Here is a 16,334-nt window from a genome sequence, read left to right on the forward strand (position 1 = left end):
CACTTGAACAGATGGAGAAAGTGTGGCAAGAACATTGGTTTTGGAAGAGAATAGTGACTGAAATGAATGATAAAGAGCATAAACGTGAGATATCAATATGATATACTTGAAGGAAGTTCTAAATCAAATGTTCTACCCATGTTAGCTTAAAAATTTGTCTAAATATCATTACCTTGACTATAAAGCAATACAATGGTTTTCAGTTTGTAAAATTAGATTATAATAATTAAAACAGTTTTCTCCACTTTTAAAGTATACTTCTTACTTGACAGAAGAAGTGCTGGCAAGTGACATGAATTGAAAGATCAAGTTCAAACATGAAAGTACGAAGTGTTGATAGAATCAAGGTGGTTTTAAAATCCTCCCTATTTTTCCTTGAGAGTAGCTTATGGCATAAATGATTATTACTTGATATTGGCTTAAATAAGAGATCTACTCTGCTTGTATTTGCAGATATCTATCTTAATCGGTATAAAGGGTGGAAAACTACGAATAAATTCCAATGTGATGATGTTCATCCACAAAAAAAGTGACAGAAACGTGGTGTAAGTCACTTTTCTTAGTACTTGGGCGGACAACATTAAAACTGTAGTATGAAACTCGTGCAAAGATTGTTAAAATTGTAAACAATCTTTCAATCATTGTTAATTGAAATATCAGACGCAAGAATAATATTACAGTACAAGCACATTTAAGTGCTATTAGTTCTCCTCAGTCAACAAAATTAGCATACTGATTTGAATTCATTTGTTGGGAGATACTCATTTCTTGAATAGTATGTCTCAGGGTAGCACAGTAAAAACTTCAACGTCTTTCATTGCAGGGCTCCTTACTGAGTATTTAAATGTCCAACCATGGCAGGCACCAGCATGCTCCCCCTTTTTATTGAGGGCAACAACGGCTCCCAAAAAATCTGGAAATTTTTTCGCTATTCGCGCTATTGCGTCATTGGCAGCAAGTTTGGGATCCATTCCCAACCTCATACTTTCCACAACTTGATAGCTGAAATTGAACACAAGTATTCATCTAGATATTCATAATTGAAAACACATAAGAATATTTAATTGAAGTGTAACTATAATATAGTAAGAATGCTGGAAAGTTGAAATTACCAAGGTAAAGAATATGTGTTTTGCAGGTCAATGCACTAGAAAATAAGTTTAATACGCTAGTTGCAAAAAATTTATCATTTAGCTATTGACCAAGAACATTACATGATGGACCAGTTGTGCTCACCCCAAAATAGAAGTTGAGTACCAAAATAAACAAGCAATAGATATGCAATGAAGATAAGACACCATCAAACTGTCTGTGTATATGCCAACATGCATAACTTTCTGAAGAGAATCTAACAAAAAGTAACTCAGTATGTAAAATAGAGAAACTAGAGACATTCTGTGCTACCATGGAAGGAAGCGCATCATGATGTCACCATCCCCAGTTGCACAACATGCACCAACTTCCTCTACAGCATATGCAGAGGATCCAACTATGGGACCATCACCTACCCTGTAATCAAAGAAATACATGTAAAGAAAACTTAATTATAAAAATCAACGAGAGAACAGACTAAGGTTGATCAATTTCTGCTGCATTAAATGAGACTGAAGTTCATATCCAAAGAGGATGCGTATTTGGAATTGACAGAAGCACTTTCCCTAAATGAAAAACACTCCCAAGACAAGACGGTCTAATTTCTAAAGCCATCCCTTCTCGAGTTAAGTATATAACAGTCATGATAATTAATGGGAATTGGTCATAATCAGAATGAAAAGGACTAAAAACCAATTTCATGTGACTTTAAATAAATCAAGATAATTTAGCTTGAAAACGAAGAAAAGTTTAGCCATTCAAGAAACAAAAAGATCATCAGTCCACTTGTAATATTGCCATACAGAAGGTTACCTGCCAGGAATCTTGAATGTTGCCCCATTCGTTGATGTGCCAACGGCAATGTGTCCCATCTGTGCCAAATAGAACTTGTCATTTGCATACACAAAGTGATATCAAAAATTCAATTTTATGCTAAACCTTACTCTATCAATAACAGCCATTGATATAGTATCATGGCTATGAAGACCAACACGAGGTAATCCAGAATTACTAGTCAGAATATGACCGATACTGGAGCATGTTTCACCAGGATGCTGCAGGTAATGTGTTGGACTATAAGGACCACAACTATTTGCAGGTGACACATTTTTCCTGAAATTTGGTTGACAGCGACCATCTTTCCATTTGGTCCACGTCTCCATTGATTCTGGTGAGCTCAAGTTTGTAGGTCCCGGAAGACCCATTGAAATAGCAAATTCTGATGCTTTCTCTCCTACAAGCAAAGTATGTTCAGTATGTCGCATCACTAACTTGGCAGCCTTGATTCCATCAGTTACGTATCTCATGGCTGCAACAGCTCCTACTTCCATTGTCAACTGTGTGTCCCCTTAGCAGAAGATGGGTCAAAAAATCATGCCAGATCAAGAAAACGTAATATGCATGACACAAAATAATTAGCAGATCAAAAACATGGTAATTTGTAGCTACCCCATCCATGATAAGAGCATCAATTGTAGTTTCTCCATTCTCATCTGGACTTCCACCTGGACCAACTGTTCAGAATAGAATATTCAAAAGGCATGCATAGTAGATATGATGAAGAAATGAAGAAAAAATTCAAAATGGAATCTCAAGATGGTTAAGGACTATAAACAGAAAGAACAAAAGCAGAACCAAAAATCTGTCTGATTCATTCATGTAGGGGTAAAAACACAGAATTTTTCAAAACTCTTCCCTTCCCACGAAAAAGCATAACGTCAAGTAAATGTTATTTTGTGAACCTGGGTCTTTCTAATGGCTCACATGGCGGTTTATGCAGTGTAGGAGGGATTAAAATAGAAAATTTTATATTTGAGAAAACATAAAGACAAATAAAATAAGTATATTGCCTGCCTAGTAGCATGTGACTTTGTGAGCCTAGGGTTAGTATCAATCCAATAAGCACTAGATAAGAATGGAAGAAGCTCTTAGCAAAAATCAACTATCAAATACTTCAAAATCACAACACGGAGGGGTGAGTTCACACCCAATCTACGGTTTCCATTGAAGCAATAGGCAAAATAGGTTCAAATATTTCATATTGAAACGTCCTTATTATGTTCCAAACATTCACGTTCCAACCTGTTCCATCACACCTGAGTTCCTCACATGTAGAGCAACCTTCAACCACGGCATCCACAGCCGAAGAGCCACCATCAACAGCCTTCCATGCAGCTCTGACAGCCTCAACAAAGGGCCACGTGCTCACAACCAAAGGGTACTCTTCCGATTGCACGGTTTCATGTCCCACCACCTGATTACAAACAACACCCATCATATCAACATTTGGCTAAAGTAGATAAAGTTAAGACTTTTAGGATTGGGAACTCAAAATTACTTCTACTCTTATTAGAGAAATGATTTGAGAGTACCACAGAGAATAGAGGGAGAAGGAAGATAATGACGAAGGACTTTGCAGGCATGGAGATGGATTGGTGATGGAGGTTGTACCACTGTTCTCCGAGGTCTCTGAAACGCATTAAGAGCAACCCAATTTGGAGATTTTGATTGGGATAAGAGAACACTTTCCAAGACATTCATGACATTGTTATTGGAACTATTGCAGAAAAATAATATACAGATCATATGGAAACAATATATTAGAATATAATTTGATTTGAAGATAAGGAATAAGATAAGGTATTCTATCGATTCAAAGAGTAAAAACACATCATCAGATTCGATTATCAATGACTAAGAGAAATATCTTCAACCTGGTTTTCTGGTTTAACAACTCCACTTCTCCCAACTTTGAAAAAACGCGATTATGTGGTATGGTTATTGCAATTTTCCTCAAACGCAAAGCTAGATTGACAACAATGAAAGTGATCAATGTGAGTTATTGAATTATTGAATTTTAGTTGACTCTAATCAAAATTGAAGTGATCAATTTTGAAGTGATAAATTAAAAAAAATATATATATCAATCTGGATTGAATTATTGAATTTTAATCAAGCCCATCTATGTAATATTGGATTGATATTTGGTAATGATTGACTGTATATTTTATTATATTTGTGATGATTTTATGGGAATGCTTTTATTATTATCCTGATAAAGAATTTTGTTTACATAAACGTGCAAATAACAACAAAATTTAATAAATGATTTTAAAAAATTAGTAAAAGATAATGAGTACATACATATATTTTACATATATAAAAAAAGTTTAGTTCGTGAATTTTATTTAAAGTGATGATTGAATATTCAAATGAGTCTCAAATTTTGTAATTTTATTTAATTTGGTTAAATTTTATGATAACGTCTAAATGATGTCCATATAAATCATAAGTGAATTAGATATAATTTTTTCACCTACATAACAGTTTAAATAGATTTAAATAGGGTTAAATATGTTTTTAGTCCTTATACTTTGGGGCGATTTTAGTTTTAATCCCTCTTTCAAACTATAGTACAATTTAGTCCTTCAACTTTAGAAAATTCTGGTTTTAGTCTTTTTTACCAAATTTTTTAAACTTTATTTGTTGTTTCAAGCACGTTACATTATAGCATTTGGATTGTTTACACTGTTTGACACATTTTTGCTTCAATGTTAACTGAGAAACGCGTTTGAAACAGCAAATAAAGTTAAAAAAATTTGGTAAAAAGGACTAAAACCATAGTTTTCTAAAGTTGAAGGACTAAATTGTACTATAGTTTGAAAGAGGGACTAAAACCAAAATCGCCGCAAAGTATAGGGACTAAAAACATATTTAACCCATTTAAATAAGTTGACGTGGATACATGGTATTTCAAAGTGGTTTTTATGGTGAAATGCATTTGATTTTGGTGTTGAGGATTAAGGTTTCGTTTATGAGAAGGGAAGAGGGCTTGGGTTTTTCATTGTTTAGTGGAATTGTTTCTCTTATTGAGCAAAGTTTTTTCCTTGACAAAAGTCATGGTAAGTGGTTGTTGAGATATGTCTTTTTCACAATATTGTTCGTCTTGGTCTAATATCCTGGGCCATCAAATTTTTTATTCGTTACATGGTGATGGTTTAAGGGATGCTGGATAATCCCCATTTACAATTGTGGTGGCATGACAATAATCAAAATGACAAGAATTTCAAAGAATACGGGCCGACAATTTTGAGGATGTCGTCACTATAAGGTTTTACGAATAGTACCATTTTCTATTATTTTTATCGAAGTTATGTGTTGGTAATTAATGTTGAGTTTGAAGTTTTTTTTGATGAATAAGAGAGTGAATCTTCTAATGTCATATCATGTAACTATTTGAAGTAGTGCTCTAAAGAAAACTTTGGTGAAAAAGATGTTATATGTTTATCACGTAAAAAAAGAAAAAGAAAAAACTAACGACTTTGGTCACGAAGAACTAAATTTATGGCTTTCTTATGAAAATAAAATAAAGTTCAGAGGAGACATGAAAACAAAAAAATGTTTGATAATTTAGGAACTAAAAACATATTTAACTCTTCATATTTAGATTAATTGTCTCCATTGAAAAAAAACATGGAGAGCTTAGTAAAGCATGTGAAGAGTTCGGTGGAGCATGTGGAAAGCTTGAGGAGCATGAGGTTAGTTCACTCGAGCATGTGAAGAACTTGGTGAAACATAAGGACAACCTGAATAGCTTAATGGAACAGGTAGAAAATTTAACTAATTTAGTAAAGCATGTAAATAGGTGGAGTTGGTTGGTGAAAAGTTCTGATAGCCCAAAAAAGAGGCATGAAAATCTTGGATAACCTAGAGATGTGCATGGACAACTTGCATGACTCAAGACGTGTGGAAAGAGCACTTAAAGAATTTAATAGAATATGTTGATAACTGGACGAAAAATCCAAATAATGAAAAGTTTGAGTAGTTTGATCAAGCAAGTAAATAATTAAATAGTTCCATAAAAAGTTTGAGCAATATGATGTAATTAATTAGTAAATCACATTTAGATGTCGTACACTCACTTTCAAATACACTCTCTTAACAACTTTCAAATTGAAGTTGTGAGTCTTCCTAAAGATTTTTTATTCTAATAAATTGACTAAGAAAGTCATATGAGACTTGTACTACTTTTTTTATTTAAAATAGTTTTATTCTTATACCATTTGTTTATTCTCAATATTTTTTTAATGGTCTATTTCTATGATTCTGGCATATTTTAGTAAAAGAACCGAGTTTGCATGAGGGTGCCGCTCTCCACCACTATTGCCGCTACATTGCAGCTGTTGGACCGCAAATCGCCACCCCATTGTCCCGCTGGACTCTGAATGGTCATCGTAGCCCACCGCTGAACCGCGAATCATCGCCGCCACTTTGACTATTATGGAGGTATAGAAAGCAAAAGCATACTGCTAATCCAGCCCGTCATAAATTAATTAATTTTAGTTTTTTAATTATAGTTATTCTAATCTCTATATACAAAATAAAGTTTTTCTAATTTCAACCACGTCCAAAACTAGGTTTTGAAAATTATAACCAAATGCTATGGTTTACCAGTAAGCAATATAAGTTGACTTTTAGTTTTAGTATTTTTTACACATGAATGGTGAGGTTTTTGAAATTCACAAAAATAAATAAGTGAAAAATAAAATAAAATTTTGATGTTTTGTTTATTGTTTTTCTCTTGCATTACAACACGACAAACTTTTAACAAAGGATGTAATAATAATAATAAAAATAAATAAAATTAAAAAAAGTAAAAAAAAAAAGTAGAAGAATTTATTTAAAGGAAGAGAAAAAAAAAAACAAATATTCCTGAGTTGGTTGGTATGCTGCCATAGTTGCTACCTTCATAGCATGCCATTTACATATACTTGATCGGATCTATCACCCAACGAACCCTAACCAGTCTTTCTTAGGTCGCTATTTCTCCATTTTTTCTTCCGTTCATCGGCGATGGCATCACATTTACTCAATCACTCGGCCAAGGTGAATCGTATTCTACCTCTCTACCTACCTACCATTATAATTATCGCGTTTTAATGCAAACACAGGTTGGCATATTTTTTTGTTTTCTGTTTATCTAATTCTTTCTGTTGGATTCAGGTGAGAAATGTTTCCAAGTTGCTGCACCACGAGCGTTATATGTTGGCGCGTTGGTTTTCAGGCGATGCTCAATCCTCTCTCAATAGGAGGCGCGGTAATTGCTTGGTTTCTTGGTTGTTTCTCAATTGCAACTAAATTCATAGCAGGTTTATTTGTGAATTTGGAATTCTGTGTTCGATTGACCTAATTAATCATTCCTGTGAAACTTCGAATTTAGAAATGGGAATGGTGTAGAATGCTTGATTTTTTATAAGTGTATTGGCAACCAGTTGGTGTTTTTAATTAAGGTGTTTGTGAGTGAGCAGCAAGTGTAAGTGTGTAACCGTAGAGATTGTATTGGAGAGGTTTGAAGTGATATTAGCATATTCTGGTGTTTGGGAGCCATTTGAATGCTTTGTGAACGGTGCTCCTCAAGTGTTATTTTATTTGTTAATAATTGTAGTTGGTTATTTGTTTAGATGTGTGGAAAACTCAGCTCCCGGAGTCTTCAACAAGAAGCAGTGTCTTTGAACCGGTCGTCGACTTTACTGTGAGTAGAGCAAATTTACATCCAAATTTAACAATATATCACAAGCTTTTTTTTTTTTTTTTTTGTTTCTGCCTTCAATATTTCTTTCTTTTCCTTGCCTATTCTGTTGCTTTTCACTTGCTCTTCCTCATCCTCTTCCTCGGCATGTGTATATTTCCAGCTGACTTGTATTTTCTTTTTGATATAAACGTTCATTTGGTACGCAGAAGAGAAACATCTCCATGGCTAGTATTAGAAGGGGTTCCATTACCGGGTCTGGGTTCACCAGAGAGATTTCACCGTAGGTCACTTTATGTTATAATAATTTCTTTTTCCTTGCATATGTCTTGCTTCAAAAGGGATTAACAGTACCTTTTTTTTTTTTAATCAACCGTGTTCTCAAAAAGAAGTTCACAAGTGTTGTCAAGGAGATGCTATGCGTCAGCCTCAGGTACAACTGATGGATCTTTGGGCTGTTAATTTTGTTTCCTCCATTTTTTGTTCGGTGTTACATTAAGCCTTTCAAAATATTCCTTGTTGACTATTTATATTTTGATCTTTTAATTCACGGGTCCTGATGAATTTGGTTAAGATTGATGTCTTTTGACATTTGATGATCATGGAATGATATGGATGATTGGATAAGTAGCTTGGTTAAATGTTCACTGGGTTTTTGCTTTGCATTTAGTTCGTCATCCATATATCACAGATTTGCAATAGGGTGATGCTTATCACCTATGTGGGGCTTTGAATGCTTTCTTATGTCTAAAATTGTTGCATATCTGACACCTTCACAGTTTGGCAAATTAAATTTTGAAATTTGATTGAAATGGAAGATGTGTGTTGGACATGTAAAGCTGCATTTGACCCACTGCATCTTTTCTCCTGTACTGTTATTTTTATAGTATAAATTATAAATAGTAGGAGAAATATACTCAGTTGCGAATTGCAAATATAGAGCTACCTTGGCTAATCTTGGCCAGAGTTTCTAACTACTCACTAGTGTCCTTGACCTTGGATTGAGATGAGACTTTTTTAAATGGGGTTTTGTTATAATATGCTAAGGGCATCTCCATTGGTTACAGAGTGCAGTTCTTACCAGTTAAGAACTGTGCTTTTTGTAAAAGCAACCGGTGGACCTTGTCAAGCACCAAGCACATTATGTAAGTGCACTCAAAAAGTAGCTTTTAATGGTATATAAGGTAATATTTACACAAAAAGATAGAAATAAGATGCACTATTGACTAGATAAATAAATGTGTGTTGTATAAAAGTATATAAAGACAGATGCTAGGTTGGAGAGATGAACTTCTTAAATTATAAAACGTAAAAATAAGTGGTATGTAATGATAAGACCCATTTAAGATGCATAAGAAAAAAAAATGGGAGGCATTGTGTTGGAGATGGCCTAATAATCCTGTAAGCGGACCTAGTCCCCTAAAAGAAGTTGTTAGCTCCAGGTCCAAGGATAATTTATATCACCAATCTCCCAAATACAAAAGAACTCTTTCAGCAAAAAGCATGGTCAAAGCACTGTGCACAGGCATGATTTACCTTGTGCCACATTCAACTTATTTAAGAATAGGGTGGAAAGTTAAAACTCCTCATCACTTTATGTGGTAATAGGTGTTCTGATCTTATGCTTTTCTTTTTTTTGGTGGAGATACAAGCGTGAATGGTTTTGCATATGCCTAATATAACTAGACTAAGTGTAATGTTTCTTTAACTTGTCAACAGTTATGAGTCTTTTCACATTATGCTGCAGCTTATGCTTCTTTATCATTTGTGTTTCCTTACAGGAGATGCCATGCACTTGATTGTTTGTCACCTAAAAATATAGTTTTTATGATACAAGAATTGTATCTTTAAAAATGTTTCCACTGTCTTACACCTCTCCTTAAGCTTCCCTTTGTTTTATTTAATAGAATATTATGTTTTGAGACTATATAAATAATACTGTACTTATTGATTTAATCACCAACACTGGTGAATATATTTCAGATCTACCCCCACACCAGGAAATTGGAATGCCTTCTCTCTCACCTACAATGACCGAGGTTTTACTTTTCTGCATCAAATGTTATTGTCATTTAGTGGGTCATGGTTTCTCATAAAGAATATTCCCAATTATATGAACTCCCCAATTATATACAGGGTAACGTTGCAAGATGGTTGAAGAAAGAAGGTGATAAAGTTTCTCCTGGTGAAGTGCTTTGTGAAGTTGAAACTGTATGGTTCTTGTACCAGAGACTTGACACATAAAATACCTCTATTAAGGTTCTTATGCACACATTGACATATAAGTATTTCATAGGATAAAGCTACTGTTGAAATGGAAAGTATGGAAGAAGGTTATCTGGCCAAGATAGTTCGTGGAGATGGGGAAAAAGAAATTAAAGTTGGTGAGGTATTGACATCTTCTGCCTCTTCCCTCTTCTCTTTTTTGAAAGGGACTTTTTATTTATTGTTCCACTGTTTGAAGTTGCAAGAAAAAAATATGTTTCTTTACACTCCCGACTCTGTTGACTTATGGAAGGCATCACAGTCGGTAACATGAAGAATTTCTTTCATAGGTAATTGCCATAACTGTTGAAGATGAGGGGGATATTGACAAGTTTAAAGACTACAAACCCTCAACATCTGAACCAAGTGCGCCTCCTGCCAAAGAAACATCTGTGCCATCCCCACCAAAGAAGGAGGTGGCAGAGGAGCCTGCTCGAGAACCTGAGGCAAACGTTTCTAAACCAAGTGCGCCAACTCCATCTGGAGATCGTGTATTTGCTAGTCCTCTTGCTAGAAAGTTGGCTGAAGAGAAAAATGTAAGTTCTCAATAATAAATTATACGGTTGAAGGTCTCTCAGAATACACATAGATAATCTATTTCCCTCACTGATGTAGGTACCACTCTCTAGCATTAAAGGAACAGGACATGAAGGACTCATTGTGAAGGCTGATATTGAAGATTTCTTGGGTACAATTCTATCATTTTATATATATTAGTTTGTCTGTATACATATTATAGTGGAAACACTTCATTGTTATGCTAGATAATTCCCCACTTTGTCTTGCTTGCTCTAGGATATATTAGCATGTGTGGCTGATTAAATTGATTATGTGATAACCCTTTTTAGCTTCTGATGGAGCTTCTAGTCAAGTTTCCACACCCTCAAAGGCCAAGGGTGCAACAGATGCAGCTCTGGATTATATCAACATTCCTGTCTCTCAGATACGGAAGGTAATTTGCTGAAGAAATCCTGAAATTTTATTAGATTATATTTCTGTTTCAAGTGTAAATCAAAGACCAGTTTTTGGACCATGTCACATGATGTTCTAATTTGTTGTGAACATAGTTTCATACGGCTTCTTGGTAATTTTTCTCATAACTACTTGCATATTTTATTTTCTCCGTCTGTGTGTTCACTTCTATGTGAGTTCTGATCATAATATATGTTGTTTGCGTAAGCATGAGTGATGTTTTTAAATAAAACTATATATTTTTACAGGTCACAGCTTCACGGCTGTTATTATCAAAGCAAACTATTCCTCATTACTATTTAACAGTGGATGCATGTGTTGATAAACTCACGAGGTAATTCCCCATAATCAATATTTGAAAGATTTACCTGCCATACATATTATTTCTGATAATTGGAACACTTTGTCTACAGTTTGCGGAGCAAACTCAATTCGTTGCAAGAAGCCTCTGGTGGCTCCCGCATATCAGTTAATGACCTTGTAATCAAGGTATTAGATTTCTATCTGACATTATATCTCTTGTCTACTTGTTTGCTTATTTGGTGCTTAATAAGTAGGGAATGTCATTATCTTATCTAAGAAATAATACTTGTGGAATGCTTTATGACAGTTAAAATCATATTAAATGACTTTTCTCTTATTTGATGTTAGCTTAGAAATAAATGCCTAAGTGTTGAGTTAAATGGACCAATTTTCGTAGAAGGGACCCCTATTGTGTCTCTTTGGCTACATCAATATCATAGTAAAACAGAACCAAATTCAGACTAACTTTATTAAACAGATTATGCAGAATATGAAAGATGTTGGGTGCTTTGCTTGACTTGGATTCAGTGTAAATTATTTTTCTGTCTTCCATGTGTGTGTATCAACTAAGGTTATGTATTGCATCTGGTTACATCCCTTCCATTCCTTTCTTCTCTTTCTTATATAATAAAAAGTCCGCAAAAGTCAAACAAGTAAATATTTTCATAAAATCTTAGTTATAACTCAATACAAACTAGAATAAAATTATAACAAAATGGCACTAACTCAACAATAAATAAAGAAAAGGAAGGTAATTGGTATAGATTGAAATAAAAATTAAGTGTACACAACAATTATCGGTTTTGAAAATGCAGAATGCCGTCTAGTGAAATGGATTCTAGCGAAATGTTGTTAAATGGCTCAACCTTCAAGGGGGGTTCAGCTATTTCACTTGCAATTATGGCCCGAAACCCTTGTCTCACAAATCACTAAAAGAGCTCTTTTAGCTTAAATCGGTTCTGTGTACGAGATATTAACTAAGTTATGCATAGTATGTCATCACAAATTCAAACCTCATTGCCAGCATTGTAAAAATAGTAGAAGAAACTGAGTTGTATATCCGTGCTTTTGATTTTAGGCTGCTGCGCTGGCTCTCCGCAAAGTTCCTCAATGTAACAGTTCATGGGCAAATGATTATATTCGCCAGTAAGTCTTTTAGTTTTTCCTTATTGGTTTCAAATTTGTGGATTGTTTTAAGTTTGTTATTTGTTTTTGTGCAGGTATAATAATGTGAATATTAATGTAGCTGTGCAGACTGATAATGGGCTCTTTGTTCCAGTTATCAGGGTTAGCAATGGCCTCTTTAGTATTTGAAATACAATTACAGCGTACATTCCAATCACAGGTCATCATTTTGACCTATTCATAATATATGCAGGATGCAGACAAGAAAGGCCTCTCTACAATAGGGGAGGAGGTCAAACAATTGGCAAAGAAAGCCAGAGAAAACAGCTTGAAACCCCAAGATTATGAGGTTATTGGAGTTTCACGTCTATTTTTATTTATCTGTGAATAAAGACTTCTTGAGCTGATTTATAAAGTCTTGGGTTGAATTGCATTGCAGGGAGGTACATTTACAGTGTCTAACCTGGGGGGGCCATTTGGTGTCAAACAATTCTGTGCAATCATCAATCCTCCTCAGTCGGGCATTCTTGCAGTTGGATCAGGTAAGAATAGTTTTGCATTTCTCCCTTTTATTTCTTATATCAACTGCAATCACTTTTCTCTTAATGATTATCTTCGTGTGTCGCTAACATCATGACCAGCTGAGAGGAGAGTCATTCCGGGATCAGGTGCTGAAGAATTCAAGTTTGGTTCTTTCATGTCGGTGACCCTCAGCTGTGATCATCGTGTTATAGATGGTAATCATTCTTCGATGTTTTTATTTTTTTAAAACTCAAAATTAAGCTAATTTTGTAGTAAAGCATGTCAACAATACACTTGTTCTTTTCAGGTGCAATTGGTGCGGAATGGCTAAAAGCATTTAAGGGCTATATTGAAAATCCAGAATCCATGTTGTTGTAAGAGCAAGTAGAAGTCATAAATTATATTGTAAACGGGGGATGAGGTTTTGTTCACTCGGGTATTTCTATATTCCCATTTGGGTTTGGTTGATCGTGTCCCTGATCAATTTTTGATTGAAGTGTTTAGTCACTAACAATAATTTTTGGAGAAATGTGATTTTTTTAATAAGAGAGGGTAGATGAGGCATTTAATTTAAACCCACCAATTCTGCTCACAATAGATACCTCCCCAGATAAACGGCTGATTATGTAACATTTTCTTTGTTTATGTTGCAAATATTTGAAAGAAAGTGTATTTAATGTTGTTCATTTAGTTGGCCTTAATTTTTACAGTTATTGTCTTTTCAATTAAAATGCCTTTATAATTGGACATTCAATATCTGTTTTCCTTGTGAGATATGGTTTTTAAAATTCGACTAGTTTCAGGTATTATTTATAGATTTTTTTATCCGTTCTATGGTGTATGAGTGCTAATTTATTTATTTTACTAATACCTTTTTTGAAGTCGTTGTACTTATGTTTAATTCATTTTATTTTTATAATTGTGAAAATTTTATCTTAGTCCCTACACATAATTTTAGTTTAACATTTTTAGAGTACTACTTTTATTGCTTAAATTTATAGACATTAACGTAAACAAGAAAAAATATACGAACTAAAGACTGATTTTTATTTTTATTTTTTGTAAATGAACGCATAATATATATTGTTATATTTGTGATGATTTAATAAGAATATTTCAAAGAATTTTGTATAGAAATAACAACAAAATTTCATAAACGATTTAAAAAATTAATAAAAAATAACGAGTATATAAACATATATATACACAGTAAATAAATATAAAAAAAAGGAGTCTAAATTAGATCAACTGACATTTCATCTTCATAAAATCAAGAAATTATCTCACGGATTATTTAGCCTATATAGTTATATAAATAACCCATCTTCTCCATAATTGTTTAATAATCTAAAATACACTAATACTTGTGTTGGAAATATGATTACTTTCAGTAGAGTTAGGTATAATATTTGGTGTATATCTTGAATGTGAGTGTATGTCACCTAATAATTTAAAATTGTTTATAAGTAGTTTAATACAGATTTTGATTTTTTTTAAAATAAACTATTTAAAAAATGGTTTTAAATTTGAAATAACTTGAGAATATTCTTTTGAATGAAGACATGTTGAAATAGTTTGTATTTCATAAAATAAGAAATCGTTTAATAAAGAATGTTAGAAGCTTTTACAAAAGCCAACATAGACAAATGGAGAAACGAAACAGAACCATGTATTGAAATACTTTTGGGGATTGATGATAAAGGTAAGACAACTTACATTTAAGCACACAATCCAAGTACTATAGTTGTGCTAATGAGAAAGAGTCGACACTAAAAACTCAAGATAACTACTCCCAAAAAGGAACAACAAAACAAATTGATCCAAGCATCTCATGTCACTGCATTATTAAGCCCTGAAATGAAACAAGAAGTGTTAGGCAGGTTTGGCAATGGTAAAACTGCTCAACATATACAACTGGATATACAATTTCATGGTCTTTCTACTTCTTTTGTGCAAAGAGAGGTACAAGCAGTTAAAACAATGCAAATAATCGAAAGTTAAAATGAAAATGGAACCCAAATAACTTAATACAGCTGAATGAACAGTGTTAGCCAATGCATCCTAGCGGATATCTAGATATCATGTCAGAAAAAGAAAAGAATCTGAATTTGGTCCAAAGGGAAGACAGTTCATTACACAAGCAGAGATACTGTAAACTAAAAAGGAATGGAAATGGGTTCCAATGTTAACGGATGAGCGTGTGGTAATGTATGCAAAATGTAAACAATTTAGCACTCAAATGTTTGTGTTGCAATCTACCTATGTTTGTAAGAGAAATCTCATACTTTATTGATAAGATCAGCCCTAAATCATACTCTAATGTCAAGCAACCATTAACAATACATAAGACAACATTCCCAATAGTCTCTGTTAAAACTTGAAAAAGATAAATTGATTACATAAGAAACCAGATTACCAATAAAACCATATTACCATTATCATCATCACGATCATCGAGAAGGATTAAGAGCCATGAGAAGGTTCTGTCCACCAGGCAAGTACGAAACATTCGGTGACTTCGCCAGCGTGGAGGCTATTTCCCTGGACGCTTCAATCCTCCTGAGCTCAATCAGCCCCATTCCAGCCGAGGCAGTAGCGTCGGAGATTAGCTTCGCCGCATCGCTCTCTCCCTCGGCACGGATAATCGCGGCCCGCCGCTCCTGCTCGGCCTTCATCACCACGAACTTGGACCTCTCAGCCTCCTGTTGCGCCACCTGCTTCTGCTCCACCGCGCGCGAGAACTCGCTGCCGTAGGAGAGGTGCGTGATGGCGACATCATCGAGAACAATGTTGAAATCCTTGGCGCGGCGAATGAGACTGTCGCGAACGAGAGCGGATACCTGAGAACGGTCGGTGAGGAGCTGATCAGCGTTGAACTGCGCGACGACAGCCTTGAGGACCTCATTGCCAATGGACGGAAGAACCTTCTCATCGTACTCAAGGCCGAGGTTCTTTACAATAACAGGGAGCTTGCCGATTTCAGGACGGGATAGGACGCGGAGTGTGAGGTTGACCATCTGAAGGTCTTTGGTGCCGGAGATGGAGGAGAAGGTATGAGGGCGCGTGCGGATGTCGAAGATGTAAGGCTTCTGGACCCATGGGATGAGGAAATGGGTTCCCTCGCCTACGGTGTCGTCGAGAATGCCTCGGAAACGGTCGAATAGGACGGCACGCTGGCCACCGTCGACTGTGTATAGGGAGGACGAGAGGGCGGTGGCCGCCACGCCGAGCCCGAAGGCGGAGCGGGCAAGATTCGTCAGGAAAGAGACGGCGGCTTGGCTGCTTCCCATTTCGGAGAGGGGTTAGGGTTTTGGATGGTTTGGTCGGTTTTCTTGATTAGTTTGATGGGTTTAGGGATGTTGCTTTCTTGGTTTTCTGGAGGGAAATTATGTTTTAACCCCTTTTTTACATAATTTGACATGAGGATTTCAAATTTATAATTTTTCATTTAATATATTTTTGTTTTCTAAATTATTACATGAATTTATAATTTTTTTTATTAAATTTACTTTTATTTTTAAATTAT

At 34.8% G+C, this 16,334-nt stretch overlaps 3 protein-coding genes across 12 annotated transcripts; 1 reads left to right on the forward strand and 2 right to left on the reverse strand.

Moving 5' to 3' along the window:
• Positions 1-603: 603 nt before the first annotated feature.
• On the reverse strand, positions 604-3,936 carry LOC106762863 (N(4)-(Beta-N-acetylglucosaminyl)-L-asparaginase). Of its 9 annotated transcripts, XM_014646957.2 has the most exons (8): positions 3,807-3,936; positions 3,465-3,561; positions 3,175-3,346; positions 2,542-2,606; positions 2,037-2,429; positions 1,906-1,964; positions 1,405-1,509; positions 604-1,002 (listed from the first exon to the last, which is right to left on the reverse strand). In XM_014646957.2, exons 2-8 carry the CDS (start codon positions 3,513-3,515, stop codon positions 783-785), a joined length of 1,065 nt encoding a protein of 354 aa, XP_014502443.1. In that variant the 5' UTR covers positions 3,516-3,561; positions 3,807-3,936; the 3' UTR covers positions 604-782. The 9 variants fall into 9 exon arrangements, with proteins under 9 accessions (XP_014502443.1, XP_014502442.1, XP_014502444.1 ...); XM_014646956.2 differs by lacking the exon at positions 3,807-3,936 and having other exon boundaries at positions 3,465-3,762; XM_014646958.2 differs by lacking the exon at positions 3,807-3,936 and having other exon boundaries at positions 3,189-3,346; positions 3,465-3,758.
• A 2,859-nt stretch (positions 3,937-6,795) lies between these two features.
• LOC106761900 (dihydrolipoyllysine-residue acetyltransferase component 2 of pyruvate dehydrogenase complex, mitochondrial) lies at positions 6,796-13,498 on the forward strand. Of its 2 annotated transcripts, none has more exons than XM_014645503.2 (19): positions 6,796-6,978; positions 7,096-7,189; positions 7,554-7,624; positions 7,831-7,904; positions 8,014-8,054; positions 9,605-9,660; positions 9,758-9,832; positions 9,918-10,010; positions 10,177-10,422; positions 10,502-10,574; positions 10,735-10,838; positions 11,107-11,192; positions 11,272-11,347; positions 12,240-12,307; positions 12,382-12,448; positions 12,540-12,635; positions 12,726-12,828; positions 12,928-13,023; positions 13,116-13,498. In XM_014645503.2, the coding sequence occupies exons 1-19, from the start codon at positions 6,946-6,948 to the stop codon at positions 13,184-13,186; spliced, it is 1,623 nt and encodes a 540-aa protein (XP_014500989.1). In that variant the 5' UTR covers positions 6,796-6,945; the 3' UTR covers positions 13,187-13,498. The 2 variants fall into 2 exon arrangements, with proteins under 2 accessions (XP_014500989.1, XP_014500988.1); XM_014645502.2 differs by having other exon boundaries at positions 6,797-6,978; positions 8,011-8,054.
• A 957-nt stretch (positions 13,499-14,455) lies between these two features.
• Positions 14,456-16,204, reverse strand: LOC106761901 (prohibitin-3, mitochondrial). The gene is made up of 2 exons (XM_014645504.2): positions 15,242-16,204; positions 14,456-14,660 (listed from the first exon to the last, which is right to left on the reverse strand). Exon 1 carries the CDS (start codon positions 16,096-16,098, stop codon positions 15,259-15,261), a length of 840 nt encoding a protein of 279 aa, XP_014500990.1. The 5' UTR covers positions 16,099-16,204; the 3' UTR covers positions 14,456-14,660; positions 15,242-15,258.
• Positions 16,205-16,334: the final 130 nt, after the last annotated feature.

This window comes from Vigna radiata, chromosome 5 (genome assembly GCF_000741045.1).
Source record: "Vigna radiata var. radiata cultivar VC1973A chromosome 5, Vradiata_ver6, whole genome shotgun sequence".
Classification (NCBI taxonomy): domain Eukaryota; kingdom Viridiplantae; phylum Streptophyta; class Magnoliopsida; order Fabales; family Fabaceae; genus Vigna; species Vigna radiata.